Source organism: Equus caballus, chromosome 31 (assembly GCF_041296265.1).
Source record: "Equus caballus isolate H_3958 breed thoroughbred chromosome 31, TB-T2T, whole genome shotgun sequence".
In the NCBI taxonomy this organism is placed as follows: Eukaryota; Metazoa; Chordata; class Mammalia; order Perissodactyla; family Equidae; genus Equus; species Equus caballus.
The window spans coordinates 15058864-15076604 of NC_091714.1; the positions used below are offsets into that span (position 1 = coordinate 15058864).

The window sequence follows — 17741 nt, forward strand, 5'->3', positions numbered from 1 at the left end:
GAGCCTGTTAAAATGGAACTCAGATCACACCGGTCCTCTGCTTAACTCCCCCAGTAGCTTCTGTCTCATTCAGAATGAGGCCAGAACCTGGTGAGGGCCTGAAGAATTACGTGACCTGACCTCCCGTGGTCTCTCTGACCTTGTCTCCTGCTGGTGTCCTGCAGGTTCATTTTGCTTCTGCCACACTGGTCTCCCTATACTCTTGAACTCACCGGGCATGTCCCACACTCGGGGACTTCGCACTGGCTGGAACACCCTCTCTCACATACCCGTGTGGGTCACTCCCTCTTTTCAAAGTCTTTGTTCACATTCACCATCTCAGTGAGGACTTTCCTGAGCACCTTGTTTTAAGTGACAACCTCTGCATCCCCACCTCACACTCCCTCACTCTCCTCTCTGCTTTGCTTTCCTCTGTATTATTTATCAACTTCCAACATACGATATAGTCTACTTGTTTGTTTTCATTTCTCTCACTAAGCTATAAGCTCCATGAACACTTTTGATGAATATGTACCAAATGGAGTGTTGAATCCTTCAGTGATAAGAATACGTGCAACAACAAATACTGCCCTGCACACTCCTGTCCAGGTAGTAACCATCCACACTTCACAGAGATGGGAGCTGAGGCTCAAACAGTTAGGGGCCTGGGACCAATGGCCTACAATCAGCAGCTTCTACAGCCTATGGATTCTTCTCCAGGTCTTCCTTACCTTATCTTTAAGCTGATTTTAAATCTATTTTATTTTATGTATTTTTTATAAATCATCACAAATTTTTGGAGACAATTTCCCATAGAAATAAATTAAGCAATTCTTTCATAGAAACATCTTCTCATGAAAAACAAACAAAACTAATACAAAGAAGAAGTGGACTATTTAAAGATTCTCATTGATCCCCTGGCCTCATTTTCATGTCTGTTTCTGACTTTCATAGGACAGGCCCAGGCACCCGTCTGCACCTGTGGGCCTTGTCTCATTCCTGAGCAGTACTTTCTTAGTGCTGTGGCCCATTAGGTGGTATCTTGGTTGATTTCAACATGTTATATTTATGCTAAGAAGAAAAGCAGAGACTGCAGATGCAAATTAATTTATGTGATCTCTTTTCTTAATTATAGCCATAATTACTCCATATTCAAAAGATTACCTTTAGAACATCAGGGGTGACATCCGAGAAGTCCAAAACAGATATCTTTCTAAATGATACAGACAAAACTAAAAACTTAACTTGTCTATTGCAGATAAGCATAGGGAAGGAATGTTCTTAGATGTTTTGTCTTAAGATATTCATTTGAGAGTGTGTGTATGTGCATATGTGAGATAGATAGATGATAGAGAGAGAAATAGATAGAGGATAGATAGATTGATTGATAGATGGATAGATAGATGTGGGTAGGTAGGTAGATAGATAGATAGATGGATAGATAGATGGATAGATAGATAGATAGATAGATAGATAGATAGATAGATAGATAGGTTTCATTCCCTGGGACTAGGCTGCCTAGTTTCAAGTCTAGATCTGTCAGATTCTAACAATATGATCTCAGGTGATTTTCATAACCTCTTTGAACCTCAGTTTCCTCATCTATAAGATGAGGATAGTGATTTTATGGAGATAAGGTTGTTAGGATTAAATGAGTTAATGCCTTTGAAACATTCATTGAATATATTTCCTAAACTGTGGTATTAAGTATATTGACCCTTTATCATTTTTATATTATGTAGATATGTATAATATACATACTATATATCAAAAGGTTTGTATTATATATAACATATTTTTATATATAATAAAAAGAAAAGCTGTATATTATATTATAGGTTTATATTATAAAGTATTATACTTTATATTATATATTTTATATTATATAATACTTTATATTATATACAAAGGTTACATATATAACCTTTTTAGACATTTTAATTTAGACTATGTTCAAAAGTATGAAAGGCATACATTTCAATGTTCCTATATCTTACTTTTCAAATCTTTGTTTTTTTTTCAGTTTGAGTTTATTCATAATGTCTGAAACCCTGATGAAGTTCTTAAATGTTAATTTTTTTCCACCAGTTTTAAGTATATATCCCATCATTTTAAATATTATGCCATGATAAGACGTGTCGGTCTCTTTCGAAAGGTTGGGCAGTTGAAGATGCTGTTGAAGTCGGTGCTGGACCAATGGAGCCATCACAAAGTGGCCTTTGATGAGATAAACAGTTACCTGATGGAGGCGCGATATTCTCTCGCCCGGTTCCGTCTGCTGACCGGCTCTCTGGAAGCTGTGCAGGTTCAGGTAGACAGCCTTCAGGTGAGGAATGAGTTTAAGCCATCCTTAACATTCTTTTTAATTTGAGAAAATCAAAAAATTAGCAAATGCAAACATCACCCTGGAACATTGCTGTATATTATTTATGTTTAATTATTTTAAAAATATTTAAAATTAATTTTACCTTCTTGATTTGTTACTTAATCACACTTGCTTGTGGATACCAAATTCTGGATTAGCTGGTGTATAACTAAATGATTTTTTAAGTTCTGTTACGTAAATATCCTCATGAATGTATTTTATAAAATGATTTCATACCCAAATCAGCCTCTTTAATCCATGTCGCTGCCTTTTATATCTTCCCTTTCTCTTTTTTATCCTGCTTCTCCAAACATATTCTAAGGGATTAAAAAGAAAGCAAAGAGAAAAATAGCGAAAGTGGTAAATTTTTAAACTATTAAGTTGTTTTCATTCAGCATACTTTCAGTGGTCTATCTAATGTCTACACATAATCCTCTTTTTCTAGCATTTACTGCTTGGTTTTCTGTGTGTCCATTATCATTGCGTTCATCTAGAATGACATTGCCACTATTTGACTTAAACACAGCATCATCTCCTATCTCAAGTCACTGCCCTAAATCAACTGCTGCCCTCACTTCCTTGCGCACCTGGGCACTGGGCACTCTTACCTGCCGCTCGTCTTTCTCCCTGGCTAAATAACACAGACTGTGGGATGGGCAGGGCAGGTCCTTGAGGGATGGGATACCAGCAAGAGCCCAGCATGTACCCTCCTTACATGAGTCCACTTCCCTGGCTTGGCAATCAGCGTTTATATGTTGCTGACCTCATATGCAGACTTTCTAGAGGGAATTTCTTTTTTTGGGGGGGGTGGGTAGGGCAGAATGGAGGAAGAGTAAAATATATATATATATATATATATATATATATATATATATAATTTATTTAAGCCTTAAATAGTTGTTGTGAATACTAAGAAGCATTAAAACTTACTTTGAGAATAGTAAGTTTTAAAAACACGTTCTATAGGGGCCGGCCCTGTGGCCGAGTGGTTAAGTTTGGCGCACTCTGCTTCGGCGGCCTTGGTTCAGTTCCTGGGCATGGACCTACACCACTCATCAGCAGCCATGTTTTGGCAGTGATCCACATACAAAATAGAGGAAGACTGGCACAGATGCTACCTCAGGGAGAATCCTCCTCAGCAAAAAGAGGAAGATTGACAGTAGATTTTAGCTCAGGGCGAATCTACCTCACCAAAAAAACCCACAAAAACCCACAGATTTTATAGCTTTGAGGAGGTTGGAAGAACTTTTAAATTTAGCTTATTCTGTGTTTAACACCTGCAGGTGTTGTCTTAAGATATGGAAGGGTTCGGGGTCTTTTCCTTGCATGTTTTGATTTGATGGCAATCAGATATCGGTGTTAAATAGGACTGCATCTTTGTAGTCGACTTCACCTGTGGAGTATTCCTAAAATTGAGGCTATCACTTCAGCAGTATTTCCAGGGAAATATCTTTCTTCAGGTTCCTTCGCTGGCCCTTGGTAGAAGACTCTGCCAAGCCTGTAGCCTGTCTAATAAATATTCTTTGGGAGGAAGAGCACCCGGAGATAAAACTTAGAGAAGATGCTCAGAAAGGCCATGGCTTCTTAAAGTCTGATTACAGGAGTTTTGGGTAGAACAATTCTAGATACGTAATAAAACAGAGACTGGGGTTTGACTTTGAGCAGCAAAGAGGACCGCAGTGTGACATTGCACGCATACCACCACCATAGCTTCCTACTAGCTGGTGGACGAAGACATCCTGCATGAGCTTTTCCAGCAGCATCCCAGATGCTACCATAGGAAGGCTTAATGGTTAAGAATTTTTTCTCACACCCATAAGAACAAACTCACAAAAGAGAAGAAATGATTATCGAAAGAACGCTTCTAAGGCATTGGAACAAAGTCATGGTTTATGTATTTGTATGCATATATTTATGAAAACAGCTATAAATTACTTTTAAATTGGATGATTAGCATTTAGATCCTGTCATGTTATCTGTGGCACTTTTTGTTTGGGCAGAATCTTCAAGATGATCTGGAAAAACAGGAAAAGAGCTTACAGAAATTTGGCTCTGTCACCAACCAATTATTAAAAGATTGTCACCCACCTGTGACAGAAACTCTTAGCAATACACTGAAAGAAGCCAATATGAGGTATGGAGCATGCTAATTTGACACTGTGATGCATTATTTATATCACAACCTTATTATAAATAATGATACAATTAAAGCTTGCTGGCATTTTGAATTTGAGCTGTATATTTAAGCTCTATTCTTTTAATGTTTTAATTTTCACAAAATGAATTTAAGGATAAGTAAACCGAGCAAAGATATTTAGAAAAAAATCAGAACTACTAAATACCCAAGATTGACTTCATTTCTACTATGTACCCTTGAGATATGAGTGTGAAATGTTACTTTTTTTATTATGTTAAGTAAGAATGAGACATCCCTGCATTATTTCCATATTCACATGAACCAAGATCATGAAAAATAAAATAGTAAATAATGGCATTTGGTGAGAGGTGGTAATCTGCCCATGAGTGTTGGCTATTGTTTCCAGATGGAATAACTTGCTGGAAGAGATTGCTGAGCAGCTGCACTCCAGCAAGGCCCTACTTCAACTCTGGCAAAGGTACAAGGACTACTCCAAACAGTGTGGGTCTATGGTTCAGCAGAAGGAAGATCGAACCAATGAGCTCTTGAAGGCAGCCACTAACAAGGACATCGCTGATGACGAAGTTGCTACATGGATTCAAGATTGCAACGTATGTTCGGAAACTATGGTGCCTTCACAAGACACCTTTCTTAGATTCCTCAAGTTTATCAGGGCTAGTGCTGATGTGTGTAAGCTTTTGATATGTCTGAATATGTGAGACAACTATCCAAAAATAATTGTTTGAAGTATCAAAGAGCCTGCTAGGTTTTCATAACACAGTTGCACATGTATCAGATTTAAGGGGCCCCTCCTATTGTTTCATTTTTTTAAGATGAGTTGTTTTCCCATTTTTCCTAATGGGATCCAATCCATGTGAAAGATTTTGGCTCTGTAGAGATGGTCAATACAAGAAATGACCATATAGAGAATAATGTTACCTCTTATAAAAATACACTGTTAAAGGTATTGTCCATTTAGGGTCATTATCTCTTATGTAAGTATCAACATTGTTTCTTCTAAGAATTTAATGGTAGAAAGAAGTCTTTCACTCCTGATTTATGGATATGTTTCTTTTTAATAGCTTTTTAATATTTCGCTTTTTCACTGTAGCTGCCAATAACCTACTTAAGGTTTTTGAAAACTGGTCTTCTCTTGTTTCACCCATTATATGGCTCTTACTGTTTGTCCGTATTTGTCTTTATTTTAATGAACTTGTTTCAAAGATCTTCTAATAAACTTTCCCCAATGAGTTTATTAGAATTAGGCAGGTTATAAAAAGTGCATAAATAAAAGTTTAACGTATTCTAATACCTTCACATGAATAATGATCAGTTTAAAGCTAAAGTTTAATATTTACAGTAAAGATAATTCAATGCTTTTTTGTTTCCCCTTCCATAGTTTATCCTTACAAGGTTGGTCGTTTTAAATTTTCAGGCCTCCTGAGCTGTTTTTATATATACTGTATATACCTGTTTTAGAGTGTAGTGCTCCAAATTATTTCTGTGGATTTTCTGCTCTGTGTCAAGGTTAAAGTTGCCCTTTGCTTTTCTTCCTCTCACAGCAGTCACTGCATTAGACACAGCAGGCTCTACTCTCTCCACCATGTCTGGTGGGGCACCAGCTACAGGTAGCAGAACCAGTCATTTGTCATCTCTAAATAGTAGATGGCAACCAGAAACTGGGAATTTCCATTGGCTTATTCTGTGAGCATATAAGAGGGCCCCACAAAAAGTGGAGGCAAGAGATGCCATAGGAAAAAATGGACATACAGTCAGCTCTCAGCCCTGCTCATCAGAACTGTTGCTAGGGTTCTACACCCCACTGAGACAGGAGAGTCTGTGGTACCCAATACAATGTGACCATGCATGCAGAAGATTCTGTTGACAGACTCATCCCTTGTGTGTATAATATTAAGTAGAGAATGATACAACACAGCCCTGTGTTTTCTATTTGATACCAATTACATTAGGAAGCAGGAAAGAATTGCCAGAATGTCTCCAGTTATTGGCTCTACTTGTAGATAGCGTTTTTTTCTTGTTTATGTATGTTTTTCTGCGTTTCTCCAGTGTCATACAATGAACCTATGTAGCTTTTATTATCAGAATGGTACATATGTTTTCAAAAGTGTTAATACACATGCATATTTTTAAAAATCAGATTCACTTCTCGATTTTTTTTCTGCAGGTGAAGGTTATTTAGTGTAATAATTTGACAAATAAGAGTTGAGTGTTTCTAGATGTGTGACCCTTTGCTGATTGTTTACAATGAGCACACTTAACATGGTGTTTCGTGATGCGCATATTTTCCTCTCCAATAGGACCTCCTCAAAGGACTGGGGACAGTCAAGGATTCCCTTTTTGTGCTGCATGAGCTGGGAGAGCAACTCAAGCAACAAGTGGATGCTTCGGCAGCATCAGCCATTCAATCTGATCAGCTCTCTCTGAGTCAACAGTTGTGTGCCCTAGAGCAGGCTCTTTGCAAACAGCAGACTGTGTTACAGGTACGGAGCCCATAGCCAGTATGTTGTAAATTGGGTATCCTATAACGTCTGGGCATAGACCTGGGAAAAGAAGAATTTTTCATCATTGAGGCAATCCCACGTCCAAGACCAAAGAATTAAAGAAAACTTGGAAGTTCCAATAGGGACCTGGAAAGGTGGGAGTCTTGCACTGTTCCTTACAATGTAATTTTGCCCCTAAACCAATGCTTCTTTCCATGGTACTGAGTAAAATATGTTCTTATTTATTAATAAATACTAAGGAGCTTTAATATTCATTATATAACAACTTTTTGCAAGAATCAGAATATATTTCTGTTTGATAATGTATTTAAAAAATAACCTTAATAGGTTAATTAACGGTGCATAGAAATAATTCTAAGTTTTAGAAAAATTACATTAATAAAGAGAATAAAATTTAAATCATTGGTAGCCTTGTTTCTTTAGGAATGGCATCTTGAGAATGGCAGTGTGACCCAAGAATGTGAAGATTAATTTCAATATCCACTTGCCCTTTTACTAGATTTCTAAGTACCAATTTTCTTTTGTGAAAAAAGGCTGGAGTTCTTGACTATGAAACTTTCACCAAGAGTTTAGAAGCTTTGGAGGCCTGGGTAGTAGAAGCTGAAGACATCCTGCAAGGGCAGGACCCTGGCCACTCATCTGACCTCTCGACCATCCAGGAAAGGATGGAAGAACTTAAGGTAAGTGTGTTGAGGTCCTAGTCCGAGATCTTCTATCTTCTGTCCTCCAAATCTTAAGGAAGACTCAAAACTCCTGGCGTAGGCCTACTTTTCATTTTGAGCTCGCAAGGAAACTCTTCCCAGCTCTGCTTCCCTGCTCTCCTGTGAAGTGAACAGTGTGCTGGCAAGGAGCACAAGCTGATTTCACAGCCCGTGATGGGAGCCCAGCCAGGGGCATTCCTAGGATTCTACCACACAGCTCTCTCTTTCCTACCGCTAGTCCCTCCCCGTGCCCAGTCAATCACCTCCTTCGTAGCCCTTGAGCTTCCCATCTCCGTCTCTATCATCATCTACTCCTCATTCAAGCCACCCTCTCTCTCTCTCACACCACTGCAGTGACCTCCATGGATCTTCTTGAAGCCACTGCTGTCTTTCCAACCCATAGCTGCCAGAATGATCTTTTTCTTTTATTTATTTATTTATTTTTATCTTTTTTTTTTTTTTGGAGGAACATTAGCCTTGGGCTGACATCTGCTGCCAATCCTCCTCTTTTTTTTGCTGGGGAAGATTGGCCCTGAGCTAACATCCATGCCCATCTTCCTCTACTTTATATGTGGGATGCCTGCCACAGCATGGCTTGATAAGCAGTGCGTAGGTCCACAGCTGGGATCCAAACCAGCGAGCACCGGGCCATCAAAGCAGAGTGTGTAAACTTAACCACTGCTCCACTCTGCCTCTGGGCTGGCCCTTGATATTTTTCTTTTAAAGGATTTTACTTAATTATGAACCATTTAAACATTCAGTAAAGTAAATAAAATAATAGAGATACAAATTTTATCATATTATTCCTCTGCTTAATCTCCTCCATGGGTTCCCATTTTTTCTCAGGATAAAGGTCAGTGTGGATTATCAGGCCCAGCATAACCTGGCTTCTCTTTCCAAAGGATCTCATCTTCACCACTGTGTGTCTCATCCTCCAGCCCCTTGGGAGCCACAGTGCTTCCTGGCATCTGTGTGCGTGATGTTCCCCCTTTCTGGAATTCTTTTCTTGTCCCCACCAACTCCCTCCCAGCAAAAGGAATAAACTCCTGGTCATTTTGTTCAATAGCACTTTCTTAGGAAAGTCTCCACTCTGTCCATGGTCAGGCTCCCCAGAGACATACTTTCACAGCGCACTATTCATTTGCTTCAATGTTTTGTCATACCATTTAATTATGGTTGGTGTGGTTACTTGACTGCTGCTGTTCTCTCTGCTATTGGAATAATATCTTACCCTCTGGAGCACCATGAGAAAGAAGGAGTGCGTCACGTCAATTTGTCAACTGCCCATGTCCACTCTCGGAAATTCCGCCATCTAATAGTTATGCTTTTGGCTTCAACAGTTGGAAAAATTTCTTCTTTCTTCAGGGTAACAAGCCTTTTGCAGAGCATCCAAGGAGAAAACACTCACAGCCAAAGGCATCCTGACATTTTCTCCTTCCTGTAGCCAGTTTCCTAGATGGAGTTATGGATGCCCACAGGAAACCAGAAGAGGCAGCTTTGTCCTGTGTTCGAAGGGAGGAAAGAGGTCTGAAAGCGTCACTTTCTCAGTTGAGTCTCACCCGCTTTGGGGTTGGAGTCAAGGACCTAAAACTGAAGTTCTGAAGATAATGTGTGGTGATTTCAAAGCTCAAGTGGGATTATATTCCATCTAGCAAGAACCCAACAATTCTTGTTTACCTAGCTCTCCACTTTCTAGCTGGGTGGCCTGGAGCCGTTAAAGTTTCTGGGCCTCTTTTTCCTCATTGTAAAGTGGGAACAGTGGTACTTGCTTATGGGGTTGTTTTGAGGATAAAATGTGTTATTACCTGTAGAGCTCTTGGAACATGCTTAGTTTGTATTAAATGCTCAATAAATGTTAGCCATTACTGTTGTAACTATTATTATTATTATTAAATAATAAAGGAGCAGATTAGCATGAATCAATGAAATATAAAGGGTAAGAAACCATTTCAGTCATCAGCATAATTTTCATTCTGTATTAGTTCTTACAAGAGTTACTTATGAGTAAATAAATCAGGTAAATAATACACGTAAATTCCTAAACGTTCGATAAAGGACAGTGAGCAGCTGTAGCAGTGGGAGCTGATTAGAAGATGCAACTTTTCTTCTTCTTTTTTTTAAAATTATTTTATTGAGGCCATATTGGTTTATAACATTGTGTAAATTTTAGGTGTACATTATTTTTCAGCTTCTGCATAGACTGCATCGTGTTCACCACCAATAGTCTAGTTTTCATCCATCACCATATGCATGTGCCCCTTTATCCCTTTCATCCTCTCCCCACCTCCTGCTCTTCAGGTCACTGCCAATCTCTCTTTATCTGTGTGTTTATCTTCCACATATGAGTGAAATCATACAGGATTTGTTTTTCTCTAACTTATGTCACTTAGCATAATATCCTTAAGGTACATCCATGTTGTTGCAAATGACATGATTTCATCTTTTTTATGGCTTAGTAGTATTCCATTATATATATATGTATGTCCCCCACGTCTTCATCTATTCATCCATTGTTGGGCACTTGGGTTGCTTCCATCTTGACTATTGCAAATAATGCTGCGATGAACATAGGAGTACATATATCTTTTTGAATTATTGATTTCATGTTCTTTGGATAAATACCCAGTAATGGAATAGCTGGATCATATGGTAGTTCTATTTTTAATTTTTTGAGAAATCTCCATACTGTTTTCCATAGTGGCTGCACCAGTTTGCATTCCCACCAGCAGTGTGTGAGGGTTCCCTTTTCTCCACATCTTCTCCAACACTTGTTATTTCTTATCTTTTTAACAATAGCTGTTCTGACAGGTGTAGGGTTATATCTCATTGTAGTTTTGATTTGCATTTCCCTGATAGTTGGGGAGTTGAACATCTTTTCACGTGCCTGTGGCCATCTGTGTATCTTCTTTGGAGAAATGTCTGTTCATATCCTTTGCCCAGTTTTTTACTTGCAGCTCTGGAGATTGTAAGCAAGTTGCCTAGAAATGCATAAGAGATGCAAAGACTGGCTTCTTCCGGAAATCGAAAGTTCACTGCGCATTTTGAAAGAGCTCTGCCTTTTCTGATCGTGGTGCTAAACCTGCTTTTAAATCTTGCTTTCAGGAACAGATGTTAAAATTCAGCAGCATGGTCCCAGACTTAGACCGTCTAAATGAGCTTGGCTACAGGTTACCCCTGAATGACAAGGAAATCAAAAGGATGCAGAATCTGAACCGGCACTGGTCTCTGATCTCCTCTCAGACAACAGAAAGATTCAGGTAGAGGAACCAAGAGGTGTTTTGGCCACTCTGACATATCGGTAGAAATCAGTTTATAATATGTGTAAATGTATAAAGTCTAGGCCTTTCCAGTGATACAAAATTTGATCTAAAAGTGGGAAACTCACATTGTGAAGTGGTTTCTGATGTTTAATGTACTAAATATTGTTTTAATCAAAAAATAAAAACTTTTTCATGTAAGTATATTAAAGATGCATACATAATTTTATCATTTGTAAAACTTACCATTTTAAACTTTTTTTTCTTGAATTTTCTTTTTTCAGTTTTGCTACCTAACATGAAAGTTTTGTGGTGGTCACATTAGTGTTGGAGACAGAGAATATTAACCCTAGTTTTGTGTGCTATATGCTTATAAGATGAAGCAACCGCATAACCATTATTCTTTTTCCTTTGTTCTTTCAGTAAGTTGCAGTCATTTTTGCTTCAACATCAGACTTTCTTGGAAAAATGTGAAACATGGATGGAATTCCTGGTCCAAACGGAACAAAAGTTAGCAGTAGAGATCTCGGGCAATTATCAGCATCTTTTGGAGCAGCAGAGAGCACATGAGGTAAGTTAAGCCAGTCGATTTAGGGGTAATAAAATAGTTCTAGGCCCTTGGAAGATGTTGTAAAATGCCACGTGGCAGAATTGAAGTGCCATCTCTTGTGCTGGGTCTGCTCAAATGCCTGCGTTGTTTTTGCCTTCTTTCTTAAGCTCAACGTTTTGATATCTTAATTACAAAAATGTGGTCCAGTTCTTTGCTCCGCAGTTGGTTATAAGCATGTGGCAGCCTTCAGTATGCTGCAATGGATAGTTCCAGAATCATGGTAAAGTCTACTTATGGGGGAGGTTGAAAGAGGAAGCAGAGGAGATGTGTGAAAGAAGGGCAGAAAGTTAGATGATTTTCAAATTGAGTTATAGACTACGTTAACATTGCCAAGGCCAGTTGCGTAAGAATTTTTACTTTAATCAAAAGTGTTTGATAAATGAAAATTTAGAAAGCATATATGCATTTTATACTAAAAATCAAACTACCAAGTATCTCCAAGTGTACCTCTTCATCCAATTGCATTCTAATTATTTCTCAAGAAACACTGAGGGAGAGCTAGATACAAAAAGCAAATTCATGAATTTGCTTTTAGTTTCTATTTTGCTATTTACTGGTGTAACTAAGTTACTCCATGCATTCGTGAAATACATGCAAATAGAGAGATTTATTGTTGTTAGTGCCATTGGTCAAGTCCAACTGTTAGTCACCAGACCCCTGCCCGGTCTTTCTGCGCCATCCTCTCCCCTTCCAGCGCTGTATCAGACGATGCTTTGCTGCTATTCACAGGGTTTTAATGGCCAATATTTTTGGAAGCGGGTGGCCAGGTCCTTCTTCCTAGTCTGTCTGGAAGCTCTGTTGAAACCTGCCCCCCATAGATGACCCTGCTGGTATTTGAAATCCCACTGGCATAGCTTTCAGCATCACAGCAACATACGGCCACCACAGTATGACAACCGACAGGTGGTGGTGTGATTCTCTGACCGGGAAATGATGGTGCAGTGGTGAGAGCGCTGAATCTTAACCACTAGACCACTAGACCTGGCTTAAATGGAGAAATAGGATTTACCTAAAAGCAGAGAAAAACAGTACAGAACTGAAAAGACAGTGAAACTAATTTTAAAGCATTTTGCCTAAATTTTAAAAGTAGAGAATTTAAATATGTGTAAGGTAATTTGAAGTCCAGTTTTATCAAATCGACAGATGATGAAGTAAAAGGTAATGAGTCAAAACTGCAATAAGATGATCACTGGACGCCCACCGGGGTGACTGCCATGAAAAGGAGAGTGTTGAGGAGGGTGTCGAGAAACCGGGATCCTCACAGATTGCTGGTGGGAATGTAAAATGGTGAAGCTACTTTGGGAAACAGTTCAGCACTCTCTCAAAATGTTAAACATAGAGTTAGAATGTGGCTCGGTAATTCCACGCCACTCCACTCCAAAGATATGAAAATATGTGCCCACACAAAGATGGTGCAAGAATATTGATGGTAGCAGCATTGTTCATAATAGCCAAAAAATAGAAGCAACCCAAATATCCATCAACTGATGGATGAATAAATAAAATATGGCGTATCTATACAATGGAATACCATTCAGCAATAAAAAGGAATGTGGAACTGATGCATGTTGCAACATGGATCAACCTTGAAAACATTATGCTAGGTGGAAAGGGGCCAGTCACACTAGACAGTGCACTGAATGATTCCGTTTCTATGAAATGTCCAGAGTAGGCAACTCCATGGGCACAGAAAACAGGTTAGTGGTTGCCTACGGCTGGGGGGTTGGGAGTAAATGGGTAGCATTGCTAATGAGTATGGAGTTCTTTTTAGAATAATGAAAATGGTCTAAAATTGATCGTGGTGATGGTTGCAGAAGTCTGTAAAAATAGTAAAAGTAACCAAATTATACACTTTAAATAAGTTAATTAACCAAATTAAATTGAGAAAACAGTGAGTTTGAAAAAAGCAAAAGAAAAAGTGTGAAATTTTTTTCCATTCTTGTGGTTGGCCTGGTGGCGTAGTGGTTAGGTTCACATGCTCCACTTTGGCAGCCCAGGGTTCACAGGTTTAGATCCCAGGCACAGACTGCACACTGCTCAAGCCGTGCTGTGGTGGTGTCCCACATACAAAATAGAGGAAGATCGGCACAGATGTTAGCTCAGCGACCTTCCTCAAGCAAAAAGGAAGATTGGCAATGGATGTTAGCTCAGGGCCAATCTTCCTCATCAAAAAAAAAAGATCTTAAGCTATTCTCTGTCAGAAAATGGACTATAGTCTACATAAAAAAATAAACCAGAATACAAATTATGTGTTAACTAACTTTATTCAGTGATTTTGAAAGAAAAGGGGAAATGTAATTCTATTTTTAGTCACTTAGTTTTAATAAACAAAAACTAAGCTTTATAAGTATATCTTAATTGATTTAAAAATACATTATTCCTACATTGCAGGATTTTACCCATATCCTGTTCAACCAGAGATATTTTTCATAGCCCTGCTAAAACCAGAATTTTTGGAAAGTTATTAGAGAGGTGGTCCCTAAAATTAGGAACTCTAACGTATCTTCTTCCTTTTTTAAAATAATAGTTGTTTCAAGCAGAGATGTTCAGTCGTCAGCAGATTTTGCACTCGATCATTATTGATGGGCAACGTCTTCTAGAGCAAGGTCAAGTTGATGACAGGTAAGATCTCTGATATATTATTATGAAGAAAGTTCCAGTAAATTAGTCATTTTCTTTTTAATGAACAGATGAGAGGGTATATGTCCCATCTTCCTAAGGCAATTGTACTGCATTGGAGCCTCAGTAATTGGAGGAAAGGCTTGTCTGAATCTTTGAAATGACTGAGTATTGTATCTTTTTAAAGAATTGCTATTATATTATATGAAGAATATAGAGTAATTGAAAATCACCTAGCCAAACTTCGCTAGTCATCTGTAGGAGACTGGAATTAATGAATAGATCAGAATGAGTTGTATCCATGATGAAGCAATGGTTTGTAAACAGATGCTTCTAATATTCTCATGCGATTACAGAAGTTTTATTCCTCAAAGGAGCATAGAGAGCATTAAACCATCTCTCTGGTGTAGAGATGAAAACTTGAGGCCCAGAAACGTGGACTGGTTGGACCAAGGTTACGTAACTGAGGAGCTGCGTTATCAAGCGTAGAGTTCATGAATCTGGTTTGTAGTCAGTAGCAGCCGGCTTGCGCATACTGTGACAATTCCTCCAGGTTTGAGAATGGTTTGCTACCTTAAGTCAAATTACACTCAACCTGAAATCCTATTTCCTCCTCATTTACTTAGCAGATTATCTCTTTATTAAAAATGCAGAGGTTGCTATCTCACGGCTGGCCCTGTGGCTGAGTGGTTAAGTTCGTGTGCTCTGCTTTGGCAGCCCATGGTTCGCCAGTTCAGATCCTGGGTGTGGACCTGTGCACCACTCATTGAGCCATGCTGTGGCAGCATCCCACATAGAGGAGCTAGAATGACCTACAACTAGGATATGCAACTGTGTACTGGGGCTTTGGGGAGGGAAAAAAAAAAAGAGGAAGATTGGCAACAGATGTTAGCTCACGGCCAATCTTCACTCAAAAAAAAAAAAGAAAAAAAATATACCTTTTTAAAAAAGATGCAGAGATAGTATCTAAAAATCTCCTCTTCGGATTTATGTTATGTGAGTTGACAATTTTGTACAGTATTTACCTTTCCTAGGAACAAGATTTACTCTATCCTATCTACTTCTGTGATGATATTTGTAGTATAAACCTCATTTATTTTGTTACGTACATCCATGTTTCTCATATTTAGGACCATTAGTTGTCATTATAATTAACGTAACATTTTTTAAAAAATAGAGAATAAATCATTATTTTATTGAAGTTTCTTTTTTTTTAATATTTTAGAGGCAATCTTAGTTTTAAGTGGATATTTCTTTGGAAGTACATGAAAGATTAGGTGGTTAGGCTTGGAACAATAAAATGTGATACCATATTTATTCTATTCTAAGTAAGCCAAACTTAAATGTGAGATTTACTGAGAATTTAAGGCCTTCAAAATGAAACAAATTCAAATGCAATTAACTTATCTTTTGCTTTATCCTCCCTTAGCCAACTCTATAACAATATTATAAAACTTTGAGTCATTAAGTAAAATAAAATTTAAAATTCACTCACAAGCCAACATCTATTAAATTTTAAATGTTAACAGTTAGGGAAAAACACCAAAGAGATGGAAATGGGAGAGTTGGACCAGAGGATAATTTGGAAAGTTGCTAGTGAAAGAGAAATTCAGATTAGAGCATGTTGACAATAGGAAGGCCCAGATTCCAAATAGATTGTGTTTTAAAAGTTCACTTACAAGTTTTGTTTTTTTAGAGTTCAAGTTCAGCAGTTGGAACAGTGTCATGTTTTAAGTAATTCCTCCTGCTGGCAGGTAGCTCACGACAGCTTGATTCCACAAGGTGAGGACCAGGGCTCCAAAGAGATCTTGGCTAGTTACCTGGGAGGGAAAGCAATACGCAGGGTACTTTCCTGTTGCCGGATGTTCTCAAGTCCTGGAGTGACACATTTTCAGAGATGATAGATGCTTGGTATAGTCGTGTGAACCTAATTCATCACCTTTCATTCTACTACAATTAGATTATAAATATCAGAATTTTCTTTCAAAACCAGAAGCACCAATAACACATTTGGTTACAAAATCAAAGTTTATAGTGGCCCTAGATGATAGGAGGTATCAAGAATATAGGAGTCCAGACTAGGAAATCCAATTGAGATTTGAAGCCACGCTCAAGAGGAGAGAATAGTGTATCTAGAGAAGAAAAGCAAAACTAATATGAGAGAAAAAACAAGTCATGTTACACTTTCGGACTAAAATGTGTGAATAACACTATAACCTACAAAGAAACTCATTCTGTTCAATACTGGGCAAGCCAGTTCTAAAGCCACAAGTTAAATGTTAAAGAAAACTTAATAAAGAACTACCAACATTTTTGAAAGGTAGAATACACAAAGGTAGAAAGAACAAACTAGAAGATCTGAGATTATCCTGAAATTGAGAAAGCTTAAGTAAAATTTGTTATGTCAAAGTGTGTAGACAACCTTTGTACAAATAGCGATGACCAGATAGTCTTCATTTTTCTAAGAACAAAATGAAGTGGGCTTAAAATGTAGAAGGGGCAGTTTAGATTAATATGTGGAATAATTTGCTAAAGATTGGGACTCTGTTGTGAGGGAATAGAGTGCTGAGAATTTATGGAGTACGGTTTTAAAAAAGATTTTTAAATAACATAATTTTATTTAAGTGGCTTATGATTCTAGCTAAAATAACCCAGTTTTGTTCATCCAAAGTGGCTTATAATTCTACCTGAAGACAGAGGTTATAAATCAGCTTTCTCCTCATTTTCTCCTGCTGTAAGACACACAGGATGCTGTCACATGCTGCATGTGTTGCTATGGTCCTGCTCAGAGTTTGGGGCCATTCCCATTGCTTCTGCCACCCTGCTCTCCCCACCCTCTCACGTACTCAAGGAGAGAGTAAATGACAGTGATCTTATAGATATGCCTTCAACCTGTGCTGAGCCATGAAAACACTCACTGTTTGCAAACACCCATAGTTTAACTGTTACTAATTTTTTAAATTACCTGCAGTAGATCTGATAACAAATCATGGCATGACATTTGAAAACCTCTGCCCTGGATCGCTTCTCAGGACTCACGGTCATCAAGTATATATACGTTGGTTGATTATGTACCTACATCCAGGATAACAGTGTTCTTCCCTGTGTAATTATTTCTTCACCAGGGATGAGTTCAACCTGAAATTGACACTTCTCAGTAATCAGTGGCAGGGAGTGATTCGCAGGGCCCAGCAGAGGAGGGGCATCATTGACAGCCAGATACGCCAGTGGCAACGCTACAGGGAGATGGCAGAAAAGCTTCGTAAGTGGTTGGTTGAAGTGTCCTATCTACCCATGAGTGGTCTCGGGAGTGTTCCAATACCACTGCAACAAGCAAGGACCCTCTTTGATGAAGTGCAGGTAAGGTGCAAAACACGCTGTTTTTTAAACCTCTTCTCCATTTCCGCTGCACACTTTACCCTAGCCTCAGTTCTTCAGAAGGATTCTGGAGTGGCATTGCAATGGGGACAAACATTGTTCTCAAATGTCAACAGAAATATACAAAATGATTGCATTGCAAAGCCCATATTTAATGATCAAAGTATGGTAAG

At 38.4% G+C, this 17741-nt stretch overlaps 1 protein-coding gene across 41 annotated transcripts in view; it reads left to right on the plus strand.

The window, feature by feature from the left end:
* SYNE1 (spectrin repeat containing nuclear envelope protein 1) overlaps positions 1-17741 on the plus strand; it is a 442051-nt gene that overhangs the window by 348050 nt on the left and 76260 nt on the right. For 40 of the 41 annotated variants that reach the window (XM_070256132.1, XM_070256133.1, XM_023632822.2 and 37 more), the window contains 9 exons: positions 2135-2305; positions 4345-4478; positions 4888-5092; positions 6800-6982; positions 7537-7683; positions 10807-10961; positions 11385-11532; positions 14099-14193; positions 17316-17550. In XM_070256132.1, the coding sequence (XP_070112233.1) occupies positions 2135-2305; positions 4345-4478; positions 4888-5092; positions 6800-6982; positions 7537-7683; positions 10807-10961; positions 11385-11532; positions 14099-14193; positions 17316-17550 (1473 nt within the window). Of the gene's footprint in view, positions 1-2134; positions 2306-4344; positions 4479-4887; positions 5093-6799; positions 6983-7536; positions 7684-9069; positions 9561-10806; positions 10962-11384; positions 11533-14098; positions 14194-17315; positions 17551-17741 lie in introns of those variants that run through there. The other variant, XM_070256156.1, reaches the window with a different exon arrangement.